Source organism: Gopherus evgoodei, chromosome 2 (genome assembly GCF_007399415.2).
Source record: "Gopherus evgoodei ecotype Sinaloan lineage chromosome 2, rGopEvg1_v1.p, whole genome shotgun sequence".
Taxonomy (NCBI): Eukaryota; Metazoa; Chordata; order Testudines; family Testudinidae; genus Gopherus; species Gopherus evgoodei.
Window position 1 is genome coordinate 264,529,458 of NC_044323.1, and position 24,037 is coordinate 264,553,494.

The 24,037-nt window shown below is 42.7% G+C and overlaps 1 protein-coding gene across 4 annotated transcripts in view; it reads right to left on the bottom strand.

The window, feature by feature from the left end:
• RSPO2 (R-spondin 2) overlaps positions 1–24,037 on the bottom strand; it is a 176,751-nt gene that overhangs the window by 94,936 nt on the left and 57,778 nt on the right. For all 4 annotated transcript variants that reach the window (XM_030549601.1, XM_030549602.1, XM_030549599.1 and 1 more), the window contains one exon: positions 5,497–5,685. In XM_030549601.1, the coding sequence (XP_030405461.1) occupies positions 5,497–5,685 (189 nt within the window). The remainder of the gene's footprint in view (positions 1–5,496; positions 5,686–24,037) is intronic.

Below are 24,037 nucleotides of genomic sequence, written 5' to 3' on the forward strand. Positions count from 1 at the left end.
CCTGATGGAGGGTTTACCCCAGGCGGCGGGGGGGAAGAGGTGGAGCAGAAAGCCCACAGAAGGCAAAATAGGAAGAAGCCCAGGTAAATGGCAGAGGGGATTGAGACAGTGGAGATCTTGGCTGCAGAAAGTGGGTCTGGCTTCCCCAACCAGTCACTGAGAAAATGGCACAGTCTTGACATGGAAGACTGCCTGGAATGGCACCCAGACAGCTTGTCAGGGGAGACTTTGTTATCCCACAAAAGGAAAACTGTATAGTGACTTTGCTGGAAGGCCAGGCCATGAAGAGGAAGTACTGCTACACCTAGAGAGCAAGGGGAGCTGCTGCGTGAATGAAGGAAGGGAGTGTCAGACAGGGCAGAGCTAATCTCCAGATGCAGCCACACAGGGTAAGTAGACCCTGTGACAGGGAGAGTGACCACAGGTCCTCCAGGAACTTAGAATTGGTGTGGGGGGAAGGGAGGGAGAGAGGCTGATGATTAGACAAATTCACTCACATTATAACTGCTCCAGAGAAGTACTATCACCTGGAGAGGTGTGCACATACCAGTTCAAACAGGATTCTCCAGAGCCCAACAGACAAAGAAAGGATTTTTGGATAAACAGCCTGACTTTAAACTAATTCAGGGCCTTCTTCCTGATCTAGCAAACGGACAGGACCTTCTGTTCAAGGGGGGAAACCAGTGCTTCCTGGTAGGGGCTGAAAGACCTTTGGCCTACTGAGGCCCATAAGACTGATGGATGACCTCTGGTAAGCGTTTATCATGTACATAGGAACTATTATATATATATAAAATGTTTTCTTGGTAATGCTTTCACCTTAAGATTAAATGTACTAGCTTATAAAGAGCTGTACGGTAACTTCTAACTGCTGGCATTTACAGCTGTTTATAGCCTTCAAAAGAGAAAGTGAAGTGCAGATGGTGACCTGTTCAGACCATCTGGCTTGCTGGGGATATTACAATGTAGGCGAGGATCTGTTCACGAGGGGAAAAACCCATCAGGAGGGAGAGAGATGCAGGTTTCTGACCAAGAGAGGTGATGGCTAAGGAAGTGGGGACCTACAGTGTGTCTTTGGTGAACCAAGGAGAGGAAATACAGATGCAGTAGCCCTACACTCTGACGACGACAACTTTGGGGATGCTGCTATTTGGCACCTTGGTGAGAAGGAACCTGACTTATGAGATGGAAAGAGGAGTTATGTAATAGTCTGAGTACCTAGTCAAAGGTGAAGAGAATGGTGAATCACCACACTCTTGTAAATTCCAAAAAGGGAATGGCAAAGGTCAGTTTAGGCATAGGTTAAATTAAAAGATTCAGGAGGGGCTTGTCTTAGTCAAGCTAATGTAGAACCAATACACTTAGGTGATGGGTTTCATTTTATTCCCCGGTACAAATAGTAGACTTTCCTGGGAGCTTATTTCCTTCTGAGATTCTTCTATTCAGAGGTTAGGGAGAAAAACAAAACATCATTCCTCTCTTGGGTATTTCCTTTTCTACAGCAAAGATTACACAGAATCATTCAGCTTTATGTCCTCAATATATTGTTCATTCATACCTCAAATATTCAAGAAAGAATTCATGTCACTTTAAAGTGAGATTAGTTGTCTCCCCGCCACCAGAAACTGTGTCCATTCCTGTACACAAACCATCCTTGAATTACACGACTCACTGTGACCAGAAAAATTTTAAAATAGCCTTCCAAGTTCAAAATGCATAAATCAGTTGCATCTAGCAAAGAAAATTAGTTTGAAATTCACAACATTCATAATTTTGGAGCTGTTACATTTGGCTGTGGCATTTACAGTGTTATGTTTGGCAATACTGATGCTTTTAAAACCATGTCAACATTTTCTATAAAAATATGCTCTATTGCTCCTCTAGCACAAATTGGCAAATGTTCCAATAATAAAATATTAAATTGCTTTTGTGCCTATAAAGACAATAGGACAGAAATCATTTTAACTAATACAAATCAACCCCTGAAACTCCCACAAGGGATTTTAACCTAGCCTGCATTTTTGATATTTTTAACTGAGAAAATACTATCTGAGCAATAAAATCAAGAGGTGATAGACTCAGAAAGTACATCCTACATTAAGTAAGAAGAATTTTATACTTTTTCTTATTTATCTTATTTTACTTTGAATACCTCTAAAGAATACAATTGCTAGCTATGTCTCTATGTATGTCACAGGATCACCAAACGAAGACAAAGCTGGGACATAAATATAAATCAGTTGGTGATTTTCTTTAACATAATCTTTGCACAGAAATCACTTGAGAGGAACCAGAATTGGTCTTCAAATACAGCTGCATCATTAATCTCAAGGGAAAGATTTTTCAAAGGTACAAAAGGGCAGTTCCGGGGCTGCTGGAACTAGGGGTGCTGAGGGTTCGGCAGCACCCGCTGGCTTGAAGTGGTTTCCATCATATACAGGATTTATAGTTTTGTTTCATGGCTTGCAGCACCCCCACTATATAAGTTGTTCCAGCACCACTGCGGGTGTCCAACTGTCAATGAATATCAATGGAAGTCAGGCACTTAATTTACATTTGTGCTTTTGAAGAATCTGCCTCTTAGTTCAGGATTAAGAACATTGCCACAGCTAAAAATTACCTTGTGTACATCGTGTAGTGGAAGGAAGTTAAAGTAATTTCTCATGACGAACTCTACCCACAAACATTTTTTTTTCCTTGAAGAAAGTATTGAATGACAGACATATTAACCCTTATCTAACTCAAGAAAGTCCTTGCTATTACGTTACTGCTGGGAAACAAACTTACATACCTAACAGTTATGTTAGGACATATTTCCCATAACCACAATGGAAATGGTTTTTGAACAAAATGGACACATTTTTACAGCCCCAGTTTAAATAAAAAAAGCTTTAAAGTGGACAAGTTGCTGAGTTCACAATTAAACTATGCAAATGAAGGCCAAGATCCCAACACACTTTATAAAAGGGATAAATAAGATATACACTGGGATCATTTAATCCTCCATGTAGCCACATGGTAAATATTAGGCAGCACTCAGCAACATTACATAACAGTTGGGAGCAAGAAGTGAAAAATAACGTATCCAACTGAAACAGCACAGGGAATTTAGAAGAACAGGCAGAATGTCATTTCATGAGTTGGAATCTGGCCAAAGCAGTTAATGCTTCTATTCTTGTGAAAAGTGCCACAGAATGACCTCAGGTGGACCTTGGGTTTTTGTCTCACCTGAAAGATAGCACCACATTCTACAAGCATAGTGGACCTCGACACCATACTGCTGCATTAGTTCAGCTCTAAGGGATAAGTGCCACGTACTTGGTGACAACTCCATTTCAAGAAGCACAAAAGGTTTTTCTTAGTGGTTTGGTGACCTAATTCTGGTTAGACTGAAATCTGACAGAATCAAAAACACAAGGCAGTAGTGGGATCAATGTACACATTGACAGACTTGATGGCCAGACTGTATAACAGCCTGGCATAAGCATATAGAGAATCTACATGAATACCCACAACTAGCAGATAGGGGTGCAATTACTTGTGCCATGTATTTAAAATACACTGGTGTTTTCAAGCCCAAACACATAAATCTGAATCGTTTTGTATAACAGTGGGCTGCAAAATCTCAAACAAAACAGTAACTAAATTTTAAAGCCTTTTTTTAAAAAAAATGGTACCTCTGTTTTATTAAAGTAGCAACACTCACATGTTGTGACAAGTCTGGAGTGAGGGTTCAGTCACCTGAATTTTGTGTGGGAACAAATAGCAGGGAGGAGAAAAAGGACACCCTATCTTTAAAAAGGAGTGGGGGAGAGGACCCAGGGAAATATAGACCAGTTATCCTAACTCTGATATAGGAAAAGGTAGTGGAACAAATTATTAAGCAAAAAATGTGTAAGCACCTAGAGGATAATAGGGTTTAAATAATAGCTAACATGGATTTGTCAAGAACAAATCATAGCAAACTAACCTAATTTTCTTCCTTGACAGGGTTACTGGCCTAGTGGATGGGGGGAGGCTGTAGATGTGATATATCTTGATTTTAGTACAGCTTTTGACATAGTCCCACATGACAGTCTCATAAGCAAACGTGGGAAATGTGAATGAGATGAAATCACTATAAGCTGAATATACAAAGACTATGCTTGTAGTTATCAATGGTTTGCTATCAGTCTGGGGGAACACATCTAGGCAGTAGTAATGCTGAAAAGGATCTGAGTTTTATAGTGGATTACAAACTGAATATGAGTCAACAACATGACACAGTTGCAAAAAGCCTACTATCATTCTGGAATGTATTAATAGCAGTGTTGTACGTAAGACATGGGAGGTAATTGTCCTTCTCTGCTTGGCACGGATAATGCCTCTGCTGGAGCACTGTGACTAGTTCTATGTGCCACACTTTAAGAAAGATATGAACAAATTGGAGAGAGTCCAGAAGAGAGAAGAAAATGAGGAAAGGTTTAGGAAACCTGACTTGTGAGGAAAGATGTAAAAAAATTGGGCATGTTAAGTCTTAAGAAAGGAAGACTGTGCCAGGACCTGACAACCATCTTCAGATATTTTAAGGGCTGTTATAAAAAGGATGGGGATCAATTGTTCTTTATGTCCCTGAAGGTAGGATAAAAAGTAATCAGCTTAATCTGCAGCAAGAGAGATTTACATTAGATATTAGGAAAAACTAACTATAAGAGTTAGGCATATGACAGGACTCCAAAGGAGGCTGAGGAGTCCATCACTGGAGATTTAAGAACAAGTTAGACAAACACCTGTCAGGGATGATCTAGGTACACTTGGTCTTGCCTCAGCTCAGAGCTCTGGATGACATGACCTCTCAAGGTCCCTTCCAGTCATATGATTGTTCCATTAATGGGTATTAGCCAGGATGAGTAAGGAATGGTGTCCCTAGCTGTCTGTCAGAGGGTGGAGATGGATGGCAGGATAGAGATCTCTTGATCATTACCAGTTAGGTTCACTCCCTCTGGGGCAGCTGGCATTGGCCACTGTTGGCAGACAGGATACTGGGCTGGATGGACCTTTGGTCTGACCCAGTATGACTATTCTTATAGTCTTATGATTATATTATATCTGTTCTGCCCACCAGTCTACATGTACATATATTAGGCTAGAAAGTACATGAGGCATTACTAAATTAATTCTTAGTCCTTTTTAAATTTAATGTATTAAGAAGTTGCTCATTAAGATGAGAAATGTTTAGATCCACATTACCTCATTCTCTCTCTGTTCATCCCCCAACTAAGGGAACAAAAAGGTAATAATTCACTGGGCAACAGTGCAGTGATTGTGCTGAACGGTGTACATCTTGGTATGAGTTAACTGAGGATTCCTTTAGGAAAGAATGTTTATGATGATCTTGAGACATCTGTGAAAATATCATTGTTATATTTTGCAATACATCATCTTAAAAATTGAGTCACCCATGAATGAACTATGGTCTATCAATAAAACAGTCATAAAGATAGAACAGAAACTTACTTGAACATCTGTTCATATCTGGCGCTCGGAGTCCATAGTACCCTGATGGGCAGGAATGCAAGCATTCTCCATATTGCCTCATTCCTTCTCGTCGAAGAAAGAAAAACAATTTATGCTGGCATCTGATGCACCCATTATCCTTTGAGCAAGACAAACAACCTTTGCAAATTGGATTTGGTCCATAGCTAGCTGCAAAATAAAACAATAAATTTTAATAGTTTTGGAAATGGTTTTGCTGGAAAACACACACAAAAATGTTGTTTATCTACTGCATCAATACAAGTAGTTTGGGAAGGAAAAAACTTACAATAGGGTGTGCAGATTTTAACACATCTGCAGTGGAAAATGAAGCGTCTGTCTAAGTAATACTTATTAGAAATGCAATCTCCATTTTTTTACATTAGTGTGTGATTCTATTTGATAAACTTACACACCAGATTAATGAAATGCATGATTTTACATGCAACTAGAGTCCAAGAGAAATCAAATTAGTCACAGTAGCACAAATAAAATCCATGGACCACAATATAGCTTGAACCTGAGCATGCAAGCCCATGAGAGCAGCAGTGCACAGCAGAAGACCGGTATCCTGAAACAGACACACACAGAGTTCATCCTGCAGGACTTCTGCAAGTGCCATTTCCTCTAGAAATCTAGCTATAATGCCAATGAAATATTTTTAAAAGGACACAGATGCCAGTGTTCTGACATGCATTTATATGTGTCATAAACAGATAGCTAAGGGTTAATGTCTCTTTCACCTGAAACACCTGACCAGAGAACCAATCAGGAAACCGGATTTTTTCAACTTTGGGTGGAGGGAATTGTGTGTCTGAGTCTTTTGTTTCTGTCTGCCTGCTGTCTCTGAGCTTTGGAGAAGTAGTTCTATTTTCTAATCTTCTGTTTCTAAGTGTAAGGACAAAGAGATCAGATAGTAAGTTATATGGTTTCTTTTCTTTGGTATTTACATGAATATAAGTGCTGGAGTGCTTTGATTTGTATTCTTTTTGAATAAGGCTGTTTATTCACTATTCTTTTAAGCAATTGACCCTGTGTTGTATCATCTTATACAGAGAGAACATTTGTATGTATTTTTCTTTCTTTTTTATATAAAGCTTTCTTTTAAGACCTGTTGGAGTTTTCTTTACTTCAGGGAAATTAAGTCTGTACTCACCAGGGAATTGGTGGGAGGAAGAAATCAGGGGGTAGAGCTGTGTGTGGGTTGTATTGGCTAGCCTGATTTTGCATTCCCTCTGGGGAAATAGGGAAGTACTTTTTGTTTCCAGGATTGAAAACGGAGAGGGCAAGTTACTCTGTTTGGATTCACAGAGCTTGTGTCTGTGTATCTCTCCAGGAGCATCTGGAGGGGGGAAGGGAAAAAGGATTATTTCCCTTTGTTGTGAGACTCAAGGGATTTGGGTCTTGGGGTCCCCAGGGAAGGTTTTTCAGGGGGACCAGAGTGCCCCAAAACACTCTAATTTTTTGGGTGGTGGCAGAAAGTACCAGGTCCAAGCTGGTAACTAAGCTTGGAGGTTTTCATGCTAACCCCCATATTTTGGACGCTAAGGTACAAATCTGGGACTAAGGTTATGATATGGTGTAGCAGTGGTGGGATATAGACAGAATCCAGAAGCCAGAAGGAATATTATATTTTTCTTTTCTCTGCTAAGGGCTTTTTAGCAGAGAGAAACAGTTTGGTTTTAAAAGGGAACCAGAGAGAATTTTTTTTTTCTGCTGCAGTGTGTGCCTTGCATGTTAAGCAAGAAGTCGTTAAGGGCTATCACCAGTCTTTTGTCATGCAATAGCCCTCCCATTAGGAGGCAAGTACCAGCACTTATATGCATGCAAATAAAGTGGTTTTTCAGGTTTACTTAACATTGAAGATTAGCTAAAGGCACTGTTGCTAGGCAGACTTCAGGAGGCAACAGAGCCTGCAGTTCAAAAGAGAAACACCGGAGGGCACCCCAACACAAGAAAACAGGAACCATGTCTACCAGGACAAAAGTGGAGGCCGAAGACCAATTCAAAGAAGCTGAACACAGGCGACAGATGGAGATAAAAGAAAAGGAAGAAAACATGAAACTGGCAGCCTTCCAAAGAGAACAGGCAGCCCAAGAGGCAGCCTACAAAAGAAAACTAGAAGAAGAAGAGGTGGCCTACCGAAGGAAACAAGCAGAAGATGAGTTGGCCCACAGAAGGAAGCAAGAAGAAGAAGAGTTGGCCCACCGCCGAGAAATGGAAAAACAACAAAAAGAGAATGAAGAAAAGGAAAAACAGAGAAAACATGAACTGGACTTGGCAAAAGCTAGGCTGCATGTGCCAGCCAACCCTAACAACCCGGCGCCAATTATTGCTCCACAGCACAGGAAATTTCCCACCTACAAGGCAGGTGATGACACCGAGGCCTTCTTGGAAAATTTTGAAAGAGCCTGTCTTGGGTACAGCATTCCCGAAGACCAGTACATGGTAGAATTAAGGCCACACCTCAGTGGACCTTTAGCAGAGGTGGCAGCTGAAATGCCTAAGCGGCAAATGAATGACTATAAACTTTTTCAAACCAAGGCCAGATACAGGATGGGGATAACCCCAGATCATGCCCGTCGGCGTTTCAGAACCCAAAAGTGGAAACCAGAGGTGTCATTTCCCAAACACGCCTACTACATTGCAAAAAACTATGAGGCCTGGCTAACAGGAAACAACATTCAAACCTTGGAAGAACTGAACCTCCTCATACAAATGGAGCAGTTCTTGGATGGTGTTCCTGAAGACATCACACGGTACATACAAGATAGAAATCCCAAAGATATCGCTGAGGCGGGGGAGATTGGAGCCAAATGGATGGAACTGGCAGAAAGCAAGAAAGCTACTGTCAAGGGGAACGATTACCCCAGGGGGCACACAGACCATAAACCCTACAACCGAGGACAGCCAAAGACCCCACATACCGCCCAAGTAAAGCCACAGATACCCTACCCTTCAACCTCACCAGTCTCCAGTAACTCACCTCGGCCCAGTGACCCATCAGATGGAAGATGCTTTAAGTGTAATGAACTGGGACATATCAAGGCCAACTGTCCAAAGAACACCATGCGAGTGCAATTCATTACACCACCATCACACCAAAGATCCCCAGGCCCGGATGCCTCTCAAATACCCTTGGAGCGAAGGGAAAATTTGAGAGTGGGCGGAAAGAAGGTTACGGCGTGGAGAGACACGGGGGCACAAGTGTCAGCTATCCACCAATCCTTCGTTGACCCCAAATTCATCAACCCGAAGGCCAAAGTTACAATTTACCCCTTCATGTCACAAGCTGTAGACTTGCCTACTGCTCAACTGCCTGTCCAGTACAAAGGCTGGTCAGGAATGTGGACTTTTGCCGTATATGACAATTATCCTATCCCCATGCTACTGGGGGAAGACTTGGCCAACGAGGTGAGGCGGGCCAAGAGAGTGGGAATGGTTACCCGTAGCCAAACCAGGCAAGCTTCCAGATCCATTCCTGTTCCTGAGCCGTCCACAGAGGCCCCGTCTGTGTTACCAGAGACCCAAACAGAGGTAGTGGACCCGGATTCCATGCCTACCACTAAAACCGCCACAGCACCTCCAGTCCCAGGCCCGGAACTGGAACAGCAACCAGCACCAGCAAGTGCAACCACATCTTCAACCTCAACGCCAGAGGGCGCCAGCGAGCCAGAACTGGCAGAAACACACGACAGCCATACCCAAAAGGCTCAGCCAGAGCCTGAAATACCCTCAGGTGCACCAGCGGAGAGCGGTTCACCAGCAACGGAAACAATCCCATCACCTACATCGCTTCCAGAGGGACCAAGCCCAAGTCCACAGTCTGAGGAAGAACTGGTGACCCCAGCCTCAAGGGAACAGTTCCAGGCTGAGCAGGAAGCAGATGACAGCCTTCAGAAAGCGTGGGCGGCGGCACAGAGCACCCCACCGCCTCTCAGCTCTTCTAATCGATCCCGGTTTGTTATAGACCAAGGACTTTTATACAAGGAAATTCTTTCTTTCTGGTGGACACCGGGAAGAATGGCAGCCGCAAAAACAGTTGGTGGTTCCAACTAAGTACCGGGGGAAGCTCTTAAGCTTAGCCCATGATCATCCCAGTGGCCATGCTGGGGTGAACAGAACCAAGGACCAGTTGTGGAAGTCCTTCCACTGGGAGGGGATGGGCAAGGATGTTGCCAAGTATGTCCGGTCTTGTGAGGTATGCCAAAGAGTGGGAAAGCCTCAAGACCAGGTCAAGGCCCCTCTCCAGCCACTCCCCATAATTGAGGTTCCATTTCAGCGAGTAGCTGTGGATATTCTGGGCCCTTTTCCAAAAAAGACGCCCAGAGGAAAGCAGTACGTACTAACTTTAGTAGACTTTGCTACCCGATGGCCAGAAGCAGTAGCTCTAGGTAACACCAGGGCTACACTGTGTGCCTGGCCCTAACAGACATCTTTGCCAGGGTAGGTTGGCCCTCTGACATCCTTACAGATTCAGGGTCTAATTTCCTGGCAGGGACCATGGAAAAACTGTGGGAAACTCATGGGGTGAATCACTTGGTTGCCACCCCGTACCACCATCAAACCAATGGCCTGGTGGAAAGGTTCAATGGAACTTTGGGGGCCATGATACGAAAATTCATCAACGAATTCTCCAATAATTGGGACCTAGTGTTGCAGCAGTTGCTGTTTGCCTACAGGGCTGTACCACATCCCAGTTTAGGGTTTTCACCATTTGAACTTGTGTATGGTCACGAGGTTAAGGGGCCATTACAGTTGGTGAAGCAGCAATGGGAGGGGTTTACGCCTTCTCCAGGAACTAACATTCTGGACTTTGTAAGCAACCTACAAAGCACCCTCCGACACTCTTTAGCCCTTGCTAGAGAGAACCTAAAGGATGCTCAGGAAGAGCAAAAGGCCTGGTATGACAGACATGCCAGAGAACGTTCCTTCAAGGTAGGAGACCAGGTTATGGTCTTGAAGGCGCAACAGGCCCATAAGATGGAAGCATCATGGGAAGGGCCATTCACGGTCCAAGAGCGCCTGGGAGCTGTAAACTACCTCATAGCATTTCCCAATTCCTCACTAAAGCCTAAAGTGTACCATGTTAATTCTCTCAAGCCTTTCTATTCCAGAGACTTACAGGTTTGTCAGTTTACAGTCCAGGGAGATGATGCTGAGTGGCCTGACGGTGTCTACTACGACGGAAAAAAAGACGGTGGCGTGGAAGAGGTGAACCTCTCAACCACCCTGGAACGTCTGCAGCGGCAACAAATTAAGGAGCTGTGCACTAGCTTCGCCCCATTGTTCTCAGCCACCCCAGGACGGACTGAACGGGCATACCACTCCATTGATACAGGTAATGCTCACCCAATCAGAACCCCACCCTACCGAGTGTCTCCTCATGCCCAAGCTGCTATAGAAAGGGAGATCCAAAACATGCTACAGATGGGTATAATCCGCCCATCGACCAGTGCATGGGCATCTCCAGTGGTTCTGGTACCCAAACCAGATGGGGAAATACGCTTTTGCGTGGACTACCGTAAGCTAAATGCTGTAACTCGTCCGGACAACTATCCAATGCCACGCACCGATGAGCTATTGGAGAAGTTGGGACGTGCCCAGTTCATCTCTACAATAGACTTAACCAAGGGGTACTGGCAAGTACCACTAGATGAACCTGCCAAGGAGAGGTCAGCATTCGTTACCCATGCGGGGGTGTATGAATTCAATGTCCTTCCTTTCGGCCTTCAAAATGCACCCGCCACCTTCCAGAGGCTGGTAGATGGTCTACTAGCTGGACTGGGAGAATTTGCAGTTGCCTACCTCGATGATGTGGCCATTTTTTCAGACTCCTGGCCCGAACACCTACTACACCTGGAAAAGGTCTTTGAGCGCATCAGGCAGGCCGGACTAACTGTTAAGGCCAAAAAGTGTCAAATAGGCCAAAACAGAGTGACTTACCTGGGGCACCAGGTGGGTCGAGGAACCATAAACCCCCTACAGGCCAAGGTGGATGCTATCCAAAAGTGGCCTGTCCCAAGGTCAAAGAAACAGGTCCAATCCTTCTTAGGCTTGGCCGGATACTACAGGCGATTTGTACCACACTACAGCCAAATCGCTGCCCCATTGACCGACCTGACCAAAAAGACCCAGCCAAATGCCGTTAAGTGGACTGATGAGTGTCAAAAAGCCTTTACCCAACTTAAGGCAACACTCATGTCTGACCCTGTACTCAGGGCCCCGGATTTTGACAAGCCATTCCTAGTAACCACAGATGCATCTGAGCGTGTTATAGGAGCAGTGCTCATGCAGGAAGCAACAGATCACAACTTCCATCCTGTCGTGTTCCTCAGCAAGAAACTGTCTGAAAGGGAACGTCACTGGTCAGTCAGTGAAAAGGAATGCTATGCCATTGTGTACGCCCTGGAAAAGCTACGCCCATATGTTTGGGGACGGCGGTTCCAACTACAAACTGACCATGCTGCACTAAAGTGGCTTCATACTGCCAAGGGGAACAACAAGAAACTTCTTTGATGGAGTTTAGCTCTCCAAGATTTTGATTTTGAAATTCAACACATCACAGGAGCTTCTAACAAAGTTGCTGATGCACTCTCCCGTGAGAGTTTCCCAGAATCCAGTAGTTAAAAAGTGTTCTTAAAATGTAAAAGTCTGTTAGTTATATACTTAGTGGTATATGTAAAGGTGCATGTGTTGTATTACCCTGGTTATTTTCAAGTTCTAGAAGGAAATTGCCGCCAGTGAGCTTCCCCACTGTCTGCAATTTGGGGGGCGTGTCATAAACAGATAGCTAAGGGTTAATGTCTCTTTCACCTGAAACACCTGACCAGAGAACCAATCAGGAAACCGGATTTTTTCAACTTTGGGTGGAGGGAATTGTGTGTCTGAGTCTTTTGTTTCTGTCTGCCTGCTGTCTCTGAGCTTTGGAGAAGTAGTTCTATTTTCTAATCTTCTGTTTCTAAGTGTAAGGACAAAGAGATCAGATAGTAAGTTATATGGTTTCTTTTCTTTGGTATTTACATGAATATAAGTGCTGGAGTGCTTTGATTTGTATTCTTTTGAATAAGGCTGTTTATTCACTATTCTTTTAAGCAATTGACCCTGTGTTGTATCATCTTATACAGAGAGAACATTTGTATGTATTTTTCTTTCTTTTTTATATAAAGCTTTCTTTTAAGACCTGTTGGAGTTTTCTTTACTTCAGGGAAATTAAGTCTGTACTCACCAGGGAATTGGTGGGAGGAAGAAATCAGGGGGTAGAGCTGTGTGTGGGTTGTATTGGCTAGCCTGATTTTGCATTCCCTCTGGGGAAATAGGGAAGTACTTTTTGTTTCCAGGATTGAAAACGGAGAGGGCAAGTTACTCTGTTTGGATTCACAGAGCTTGTGTCTGTGTATCTCTCCAGGAGCATCTGGAGGGGGGAAGGGAAAAAGGATTATTTCCCTTTGTTGTGAGACTCAAGGGATTTGGGTCTTGGGGTCCCCAGGGAAGGTTTTTCAGGGGGACCAGAGTGCCCCAAAACACTCTAATTTTTTGGGTGGTGGCAGCAAGTACCAGGTCCAAGCTGGTAACTAAGCTTGGAGGTTTTCATGCTAACCCCCATATTTTGGACGCTAAGGTCCAAATCTGGGACTAAGGTTATGATAATATGACTCACGGAAACGTCCAGATTGAGGGCACGGAAGTCCTCCATCTAGACAACAGATACAGTACAGACAATGGCAGTGCAAGCTTCCCCACATATCTGTCTTGCTTGAAGAGACAAACTCTTGGGGTACAAAGGTAGCGCGGTTTCTGTAAAGTCACTTCTTGGTCTCTCTCATGAAAATCTCAACAATAGTTTAATTCGTGGCCAGCTGTGATGGAGCTTTTGAGTCACGAATATCTAAGAACATAATAACGGCCATGCTGGGTCAGACCAAAAGTCCATCTAACCCAGTAGCCTCTCTTCTGACAGTGGCCTCTCTTCTGACAGGTACTTCAGAGGAAATGAACAATACAGGTAATCATCAAGTGATCCATCCCTCTCACCCATTCCCAACTTCTGGCAAACAGAGTCTAGGGACAGCATCTCTAACCGCCCTGGTTAATAGGTATTGATGGACCTATCCTCCTTAAACTTATCTAGTTCTTTTTTGAACTCTGTTACAGTCTTGGCCTTCAAAACATCCTCTGGCAAAGAGTTCCATAGGTTGACTGTGTATTATGTGAAGCTGTACTTGCTTTTGTTTGTTTTACACCTGCTGCCTATTTATTTCATTTGGTGACCCCTAGTTTTTCTGTTATGAAAAGGAGTAAATAACACTTCCTTATTTACTTTCTCCACACAAGTCATGATTTTACAGACCTTTATTATACCCCCCCTTTAGTCGTGTCTTTTCCAAGCTGAAAAGTCCCAGTCTTACTAATCTCTCCTCATATGGCAGCCATTCCATACCCCAATCATTTTTGTTACCCTTTTCTATACCTTTTCCAATTCCAATATATCTTTTTTGAGATGGGGCAACCAAATCTGCATGCAGTATTCAAGATGTTGGCATAGTATGCGTTTATATAGAGGCAATATATTATCTGTCATACTGTCTATCCCTTTCCTAGTGATTCCCAACATTTTTTCACTTTTTTGACTGCCACTGCACATTGAGTGGATATTTTCAGAGAACTATTCACCACGACTCGCAGATCTCTTTCTTGAGTGGTGACAGGTACTTTAGACCCCATCATTTCATATGTATAACTGGGATTATGTTTTCCTATGTGCATTACTTTGCATTTATCAACACTGAATTTCATCTCCCATTTTATTGCCCAGTCACCCAGTTTTGTGAGGGCCTTTGTAACTCTTTGCTCTCTGCTTTGGATTTAACTATCTTGAGTAGTTTTGTATCATCTATAAATTTTGCCACCTCACTGTTTACACCTTTTTCCAGATCATTTATGAGCATGTTGAATAGGACTAGTCCAGTAAAGACCCCAGGAAGACAGAGCTATTTACTTCTCTTCATTCTGAGAACTGATAATTTATTCCTACCCTTCATTTTCTGTCTTTTAGACAGTTACTGATCCATGAGAGGACCTTCCCTCCTATCCCATGACAGCTTACTTTGCATAAGAGCCTTTGGTGAGGGACCTTGTCAAAGGCTTTCTGAAAATATAAGTACACTATATCCACTGGATCCCCCTTGTCCATATGCTTGTTGACCCCCTCAAAGAATTCTAGTAGATTGGTGATGCATGGTTTCCCTTTACAAAAATGATGTTAATTCTTCCCAAAGAAATCATGTCCATCTATGTGTCTGATGATTCTGTTCTTTACTAGAGTTTCAACCATTTGCCTTGTACTGAAGTTAGGCTTACCAGCCTGTAATTGCCAGGATTGCCTCTGGAGTATTTTTTAAAAAATTAGCATCACATTAATCATTGGGCACAGAAGCTGATTTAAGTGATAGGTTACATACCACAGTCAGTAGTTCTGCAATTTCACATTTGAGTTCCTTCGTAACTCTTGGGTGAATACCATCTGGCCCTAGTGCCTTATTACTGTTTATCAATTTGTTCCAAAACCTCCTCTAATGACATCTCAATCTGGGACAGTTTCTCAGATTTGTCCCCCTAAAAAGAATGACTGAAGTTGGGGAATCATCCCTCACAGACCAATGCAAAGAATTTGTTTAGTTTCTCTGCAATGGCCTTATCCCACTTGAGTTCTTCCTTACCATCTTGATCATCCATTGGCCCCACTTGTTATTTAGCAGACTTCCTGCTTCTGATATACTTAAACATTTTCACTGTTTCTTTTTGAGTCTTTGGGTCATCATTCTTCAAATTCTTTTTTTAGCCTTGCTAATTACTACTTAAAGGGGCTGAAACCAATTTATCTCCACATGGGCTAGCAAACAATGTTGAGAGTAACAATTCTAGGTCACTATCAACTGCTGTGTCTTTATCAGATTTACGTTCTTTTTTCTACAATAAAAATGATGATGCAATAAATCTAGCAACTCAGTTCCTGCCTGAATGCCAAAAGAAGGCATCACATGACCAAGTGGATATCTACTTCCTCTTGTTCTCAATCTCCACTCCTTACACATCTTAGGAGAAGCGATTCTGAAAAGCCTTTATTGCACCATTCCTACCTCCAAGCCAGCTTTCATCACTCTGCCTCTCCTCAGCTGCACAAAAAACACCACCCTCTGTCAAAATTATTTCCCAGGCACTGATTCAACACAGCAGGTTAGCAGAGGAAGGATGGCTTTAGAGGCTTCTGAAATGAGAATGTCTTGAAAAGTCTGTTTTAAATATTAAATTGGCCACAGGACTTGACTGAAATTTGCCAGTTCAAACCTGGCTTACTGAAAACAAAGAGAAACATTATGCAAAAGAAGGAAAAGATTTTTGGGGTGTCAAAAGTTTTTCAGCACAGCAGACTATGATGGCAACTTGCCAGGAGCATGAGGATTACATTAAATTGCCATATTTTTTTAAAATGAAAAATACCCACACTCAGCCATAATGTGCTTAGGTACTTTTATCCTACAAGAAGGATTAATAGATATTGTTCAATGGCGGACTTCACCAATAGATGAAAAAAAACCCTACAGCCCTGGAACCAGTAGCCGATAAGCTTTACTCTCACCTTCCCACATCTGCACACCACATTCCTCCCTCACTGTCTTCTACCCTCCCCCACGTACTTCCAAATAGCACCAAAAAGAAGCACTCCACTCATATGTTGTGAAAGAGGGATGTGAAAGGGGGAATTAAGAGGCAATATAAAGGAGAAAGGTAGAATACTTGCCAGACCGAAAAAGAAAAATCCTTTAAGTAGGAGGATAGAGTCATATCCTTCCTATGCTCATGTCATATCTTTTCTTATCTTCCTAAATAATGCTGTATATATTGCAGTGAAAAGGAAGACTTCATAATCATTAATTTGTATATAATGGTCTCCTTTAATGCCCCAAAAGATTCATACAGTATGACTACCCCAAGAATTAAAAAATTATGTGTCCTGGGCTACACTAACGCGGGGGTTCGAACTAAGATACACAACTTCAGCTACGCTATTCGCATAGCTGAAGTCAAAGTATCCTAGTTTGACCTACCTGGCCATCCTCACGGCGGCGAGCTGACGACTCCGCTTACTCCTCCTGCCAAGGTGGAGTACAGGCATCGATTTGGAGGATCGATTTATCACATGTAGACGAGACACGATAAATTGATCCTTGACACATCGAACATTACCTACTGATCTGGCGGGTAATATAGACGTACCCTATGTGTCAGACCTCAAAAAAATCATGAGATATTATCTTTTAAATAGATACGTTTTTGTGGAAGTGTATTTGTTTTGAGGAAACGTTTCTCTGGTCCAGAATGGAATTTGTGATCAAAACCAGAGAGTAGCCAATAGCCCAGTGGTTAGGGCATTTAGCCTGATACAGATGAGGGACTTGAACCCACTCTGCCACTGGTTCTTTTTATTTGCCTTCTGGCTTTGGGGATTTAGGTTTTATTTTCAAGCTTTTCTAGACACTTATCTTAGTTAAAATGTACCTTTAAAAAAAAAAACGCAAGAAAAACAGATTCTCACTTAATCACATGACTCCAGGAACTGGGGTTTTAATGAAAAATACAAAAAAATCACAAGCCTTGGCAACACTGATAAAGTTTCTTGCCCTAGTATTTGTGAAGGTTGCCTTCACTAATTGTTAAGGTTGGAAGAGAGCCATAGAGAGGTTCCATGTTCCCAGGTTAGTCACACTCCCCCCGCACCCCACAGCTATGCTATATCCCACAAAGCCTATTGTCATCAGTTCCCTGGACCATTGTGTGGCAAGGAAAGTAACAGAGTGACTTTGAACTTCCTCCCATCCTCTGATAGTTCATGCAGCCACATTATTTCCTTTGCTGGGAAATCAACATGGCCCTTGTCCACAAGGGGAGGAGCCTGCTCTGTTACCAACTGGCAGTCAAAAGAAAGGGGATAAAGAGGGAACCTAACCACAAAACACCAGCCCTTGAGAGCAGCCAGGGGAGAAGTGGAGGCAGAAAAAAAGAGGCAGAGTAATGTGGAGCAGAGGGAGAGGGAAAGCTGATGACACGGTAGTTCCCAAATTCCCCAGTACATTTAGAGAACTGTCCCCTTATATATTTAGATTTGTCAAGTATACATGGACCCTGATGCAAGTGGCCAGGCTGCACTTCTAGTACAGCAGAGACAGCAGGTCTCCTTCCAGAGAAATATATCACACCCCAGACTCAGGCCTTAAATAAAATGCTTACTCCTTGGAGGTGAACCAACAACCTCCTACCCTCCAACAACTTATCTCATTGACCCAAAAATCCTAAAGGTGGGGAGGGAGCCTGTCCATAGGACTCTGCAGGCCATGTACTTTTTAGGGGATTATTGCACTTCTTGGGTGGTTATAATCACTTGGACATCAGCCTCATGCCTTTCCACATCACAGACATGCTATAATCACCGAGAAATGCACTGGCTGTCACAGCATATTTCTTAATTACACGCACACAGGCGCGTGCACTAACAGCTCTATTCTGTCTGTCGTTATCTATGCTTATCTCTCTCCCTCCCACGTATATGCTGCATGCCGCAATGTAAGCTGGTTTGCAGTAACAATTTGGGGCATAAATCCAATCAGAACAAAGTCTCAGGCATTTAAACAAATTTATTTTTGGCCAATTTAATATCTAGAGTATTTCCGCTTGCTGCTGTGCATAGATGCACCTCCAACATACAGGTGAATAAACAGAGATTTATTTTTCCCCCTTTGATAGTGTGTTTACTTTGTCTTTTATTATAAGTTTTAACTTTTCCAAGCCTTGAAAACTGCAGGGATCCAAAATAACAGCATTCCAACAAAAACAGCTCCAAACCCAGATCCACCCAAACTGCTGAAGATAAAAACATTATCTGAAACATTAAAACTGAAAAGGTGAAGATCCATGACACTCAGATGAAAAAACAACGTATGACATACAAAGCAATGTATGATACTTCACTCTTTCATTTAATTCTCTTATGAAGCAATGCCTAAAAGGATAGAAAAGAGCAAGGAACAGAATTTTTTTTAAATCCGCATACAAATTCAGTTTACAATAAAAATAAACCATTTTAAAAATAAAAGCTACACATGAGAGAGTGGATGGCTCAGTGGTTAAGGGTTCAAGTCCCTGCTCTGCCACAGAATTCCTCTGTGACCTTGGACAAATCTAATCTTTCTGTGCCTCAGGTCCCCAACTGTACAATGAGGATAACAGCACTGCCCCACTTCACAGGCATTTTGTGAGGCTAACTACATTAAAGATTGTGCAAAAGGATGTGCTCATGAGGTCCCTCCACCTGCAGAGAGGAGTGGATTTGAGCCTAAAGCTTTCCAAAATGTAAATGGGTCTTTGACTGGGAATGAATAAGGCTCACTGTATAGGCTGTTGAAAGTGTACGCATGGAGGAGGTGGGGCTCTGAAGAAAAATTCCTAGTGTGCTTTATAAACAATTTCCCTCAAAACCCATTGCCTGCAGGAGTGATGCAGGGGTCACAAGGAGGGCAGAATTTGGATTTGCAGTGGGAAACTAGCTAACAATTCTGTTTATCTGTGAGCTATAATACAATCCAGTTATATATGTATATGAACATACATACACATAGACTTATTTTTGATAAGGGGGCAAGGAGACAGGGAGACTGGGTGCTGAAAGGTCTACTATGAGCAGATCCACCAGTCCTACTGCTCAAACAGCTTCCTCCCACCAGCAACCGTTCTGTAGTTCTCCAGACAGGAACAGCAGTCTGGCAGTGCAGAGAAGATTCATCAGCCCAGAATGACACAAGATGTCTCACAGAGAGGAGATTAATGGGAGGAGCTAACATGAGATGAGGGCACCTCCCCCATACCTACTCTGTACCCCTGCTTCCCACCGCTTAGCATCCTCCTGCAGTCATTAAACTCAGTCTTCAGCCTCTACAATTCCCATAACCATCTGATTTCTATCACCTTCCAACAGTCATTAACCCCAGACCCACCTGATACAAAGCCTTCCTGGTGCACTAGGGCTATGTGCTGAGCCCAGTTGGCAAGTCAGGAAGGTATCAAACTAGAAGAGTGTTGGAGCTACCAAAAGTTATGATGAATTAGGAGAATAAGACTTATTGAACAAGAGGCTTAGACAGGGATAAAAGTATGTATAAAAGCACAGACATGCTGAATTGATAGTCAAAGATAAATAAAAAACCAAGAAGTAAAGATAAAACCGTCCACATTTACCAAAACCATCCATCTGTAACTCTAGAACTTGGTACAGTGCAGATTCTGTGACCAATAAAAACCCACACCAAAATATCCACCTTACACATTACATTTGTCAATTTCCTGACTTTCAGGAGCACAGCACATATTTAAAGTAGTACATTTCCCAATTTTGTCTGTGTTCTTTTAATTTCAAGGCTGTCAAGTGTGTTTTAGGTTTTGTTGTTGTTGATTTAATAGTTCTTGGATGCAGATTTGCATGCCAGGTGTTGGCTGGGAGCATATTTTTGACAGCCCACTCCCGATGGAAATGCTGACAGACTGCTAACTGCAGAGGCGTTAGCACAGCAGTTCTCAAACTTTTCTACTGGTGACCCCTTTCACATAGCAAACCTCTGAGTGCAACCCCTGCCCGTTATAAATTATAAACACTTTCAAATATATTTAACAACACTATAAATGCTGGAGGCAAAGCAGGGTTTGGGGTGGAGGCTGACAGCTTGCGGACCCCCCCGTAATTACCTCATGACCCCCAGTTTGAGAACCCCTGCATTAGCAGGTGCCACATCAAAATAAGTTTGGTTGAAAATGTAACTTGTGACCTGGAAAGTCACTTTACAAAACAGTTGTGTGCTGTTTGGGGAAAATACTGATAATTTGAATGTGGAAAATAACCCAAGTGCCAAAATTCACAAATCTGCAAACTAACAAGCAGCAGTTCCTTTGTTTTCCGCTTCTTGAAAAGCTGCCTCAAAAAAGAAGGGGAAAACATGTCAGACTGCCACATACCTACAGAAAAAAGGTTGCACAATGCTTAACCATAACTTCATCTCAGGCAGTGTAAAACCTATTGGTTTGGTTTTTTTAAAGACACTTTACTGAAAACTTATCTGAGAGAACAGGCAAGAAAGTGCATGAAAAAGTTACAATTCACTTTCACTATACTTTAACTGATGGTGAATCTGCACATGATGCTAGTTAGGTACAATTGAAGCAAGTTCATTGGATTACAAAGCTGATACACAGAGAGTAATTAGTCAGTTTATATGCTGGAAAGCCAACTGATTTTCATGGACCGTCTCACCAATAGAAGTCACGCTATTACAGAATCATAGGACTGGAAGGGACCTCGAGAAATCATCTAGTCCAGTCATGGCATGAATAAGTGTTTGCCAAACTTGGGACACCACTTGTACAGAGAAAGCCCCTGGTGGGCCGGGCCGGTTTGTTTACCTGCTGCGTCCGCAGGTCCAGCCAATTGCAGATCCCACCGGCCGCGGTTCACTGCTCCAGGCCAATGGGAGCTGCTGAAAGCAGCGTGGGCCAAGAAACACACTCTTTTCCAGACTAAACAAATCCTACTTACTTCAGACTATTTCTCCAGTTTGTCCTGACCATTTTGAATTATAATCCTATCCTCCAAAGCACTTGCAACTCCTCCCAGCTTGGTATCTGTATTTACGATTTATTATCCATACTTACTATCTATTTATTATCCACAATTACTATCTATTCAGGCTGCAGATTTATTAAGGGAATGATCTAAAACAGAAGGTTGAAAGTCCTGGCAGCTGAGAAAAGGAGCCTGGTTCAGGGAACACCAATTTTGCCAGTACCACTCACCTCCATTTTTCAACCCTTATGGAAAATATCCTACCAACAGCTTTTTATCTAAAAGTTACTCAGAACCCATGAATAGTTGAGTACATACAGATATCCTTTCTATAGTTCTTTTTTTAAAAAAAACACATTCTATAGAGCAGTGATAGAGAACCCTTATCAGAATCTATATGATAGTTCAAAAACCCTATGGCATAAAATAGGGGTGGGCAAAATTTTTGACCCAAGGGCCACATCTGGGTATGGAAATTGTATGGCGAGCCATGAATGCTCATTAAATTGGGGTTGGGGTGCAGGGCAGGGGGGCAGAAATGAGGAGTTCAGGGTGCAGGAGTGGACTCTGGGCTGGGGCAGAGAGGGGGATATATGGGGAGAGTGAGGGCTCTGGCTGGGGGTGTGGGGTCTGGGCTGGGGATGAGGGGTTGGGGTGTAGGAGGGTGCTCTGGACTGGGACTGAGGGGTTTGGAGAGCAAGAGGGGGATCAGGTCTGGGGCGGGGGCACCGGGGGTGGGGAGTGAGGGCTCCGCCTGGGGGTGCAGGCTCTGGGAATGAGTGGCTGGGGATGCAGGAGAGTGCTCTGAGCTGGGACCAAGGGGTTCAGAGCGGGGTCGGGGGGGGATCAAGGCTGAGCTCCTGGAAGCAGTGGCATGCCCCCTGCCCCTGGCTCCTACACAGAGGCGTGGCCAGGCGGCTCTGCTGCACGCTGCTCTATCTGCAGGCACCATCCCTGCAGCTCCCATTGGCTGCAGTTCCTGGCCAATGGGAGCTGCGGGGGTGGCACTTGGGGCAGTGGCAGCATGTGAATTGGAGCCCCCTGGCTGCCCCTACACATAGGAGCTGGAGAGGGGATATGCTGCTGTTTCTGGGAGTCGCGCTGAATGGCCCCAGACCCTGTTCCCCAGTAGGAATTTGAGGGACGGATTAAAACAGCTGGTGGGCCAGATGTGCCCTGCGGGCTGTAGTTTGCCCACCCCGGCATAGGACAATTATAACTTTTCCATACATTAAGTACCTACCAGGGGAGAACCTTCTCATTTCCTCATCCATTCAGAGATGTTCCTGGCCGGCTTCTGCATACAGAGACTGTTGACTGGCTCCAACTACCTGCAGCAAGATTACATCCAGTAGCACACCCCTTCCCCCACAACAGTGACTTCCATTGGGCATGGAGCCAGATCAACTTCAATGGGAGCAGAGTTAGGCCAACAGTGGGTGCTTTTGGCCTTCCCAGCCTTCACACTTAAAAACAAATATTGCTGCTTTGAAGTACAATACCATCTACACACGTGTCATTCCTTAGAACTAGTTTGCTTTTTAACCATATCTATCAACTTGAATGCACTACTTACCTCTCATGATCACCGGCAGTAAAATGTAATTAAAGGATGTAACATCGTTGAGTCTCACAGTCAGAAGAAATTATAATTACCATTAGAAAAGTACTTTTGATCTAAAATAGCATGTTTTAGAAAACTAATTGAGCCGCTATTTGCAATTTACTTTACTCCAAGGTACAAGACTAAGAAACATGTATTTATTAACACATATAAGCTAAATAGGAACAAAAATAATTACTGTTCCCTTTTAAAAGTCATCTAAAGTCCCTATTTCCTAAAGGAAACGAGTCTTGCCAGCCTTAATTATAGTTTCCTCCAGCTGTAATACTCATAGGTCTTAAATCCTTTACTGGCAATAAAACTAAGTAATTAGGTGAAGTACATGGTGCCTTTCCAAAAGATGAGAACTATTTAAAAAGTTAAGAATTTTGTCAAGAAGCATAGATACTTTACTTTCACTAAACACACACCTCACTTTGTTTCATATTAAAAAGTATGAGTTAATTTCAGACCAAAATGTAAATATGGTGCTTGGATTTGTCCCAGATGAATAAACTTTAAAGCATTATTTCTAATTTATGATGCCTTTCCCAAACACATTTGGCAATAAAATTGCAGCCAGATCCCTTATTACTAAAAAGCTTATGTGAGTAAGTGAGAATTTAGGCATGAAGGAAACAAAAATTATAGGAGTTAACCAAGTATTCAACTAGAATTGCAAATTTTTCTTGAGCCTTAAACATTTATTATTTTGCAAAAGTATTTGAATTTTGAGTACGTGAACAACACAACAAGAAAGCAAGGATAAAACATGATCTTTACTTTGTTCATTTATTTTAATCATTAGAACTCGCTCTGTAATTTCTGATAATACTTCTTGAAGTACTGTACTAGTCAATGATCTCTAGCATACTTTTTTAGGAACACTGTAACTAGTGATTACCTCCACTTTTAAGTGGTGGGGAGCATGCCAGATTTTCTGTATCGATCATAAAATACATGAATTAGTGAAGAAGTTCTGTTCTATAGAAAAATCAACTATCAAGGCACACTTCACAATACAAAAATAGAAAAGGTACACGAAGAAACTTGGTGTTTGGCAAAGCAACATAGCAGCATGTAAACTGGGAACTTTGCAGTGTTCTATTCCTTGTCAGTGTTACTTGTCATTTTTGAAGTTTAATGGATAATTTTGTAGCCTAATTTTTAGCATCAGTTTAGGGTCTCATTAAGCTATGACATTGTTAAAATAGGTTTAAAATATACCTAATTCATTTGCTACTTTTAATGATTTA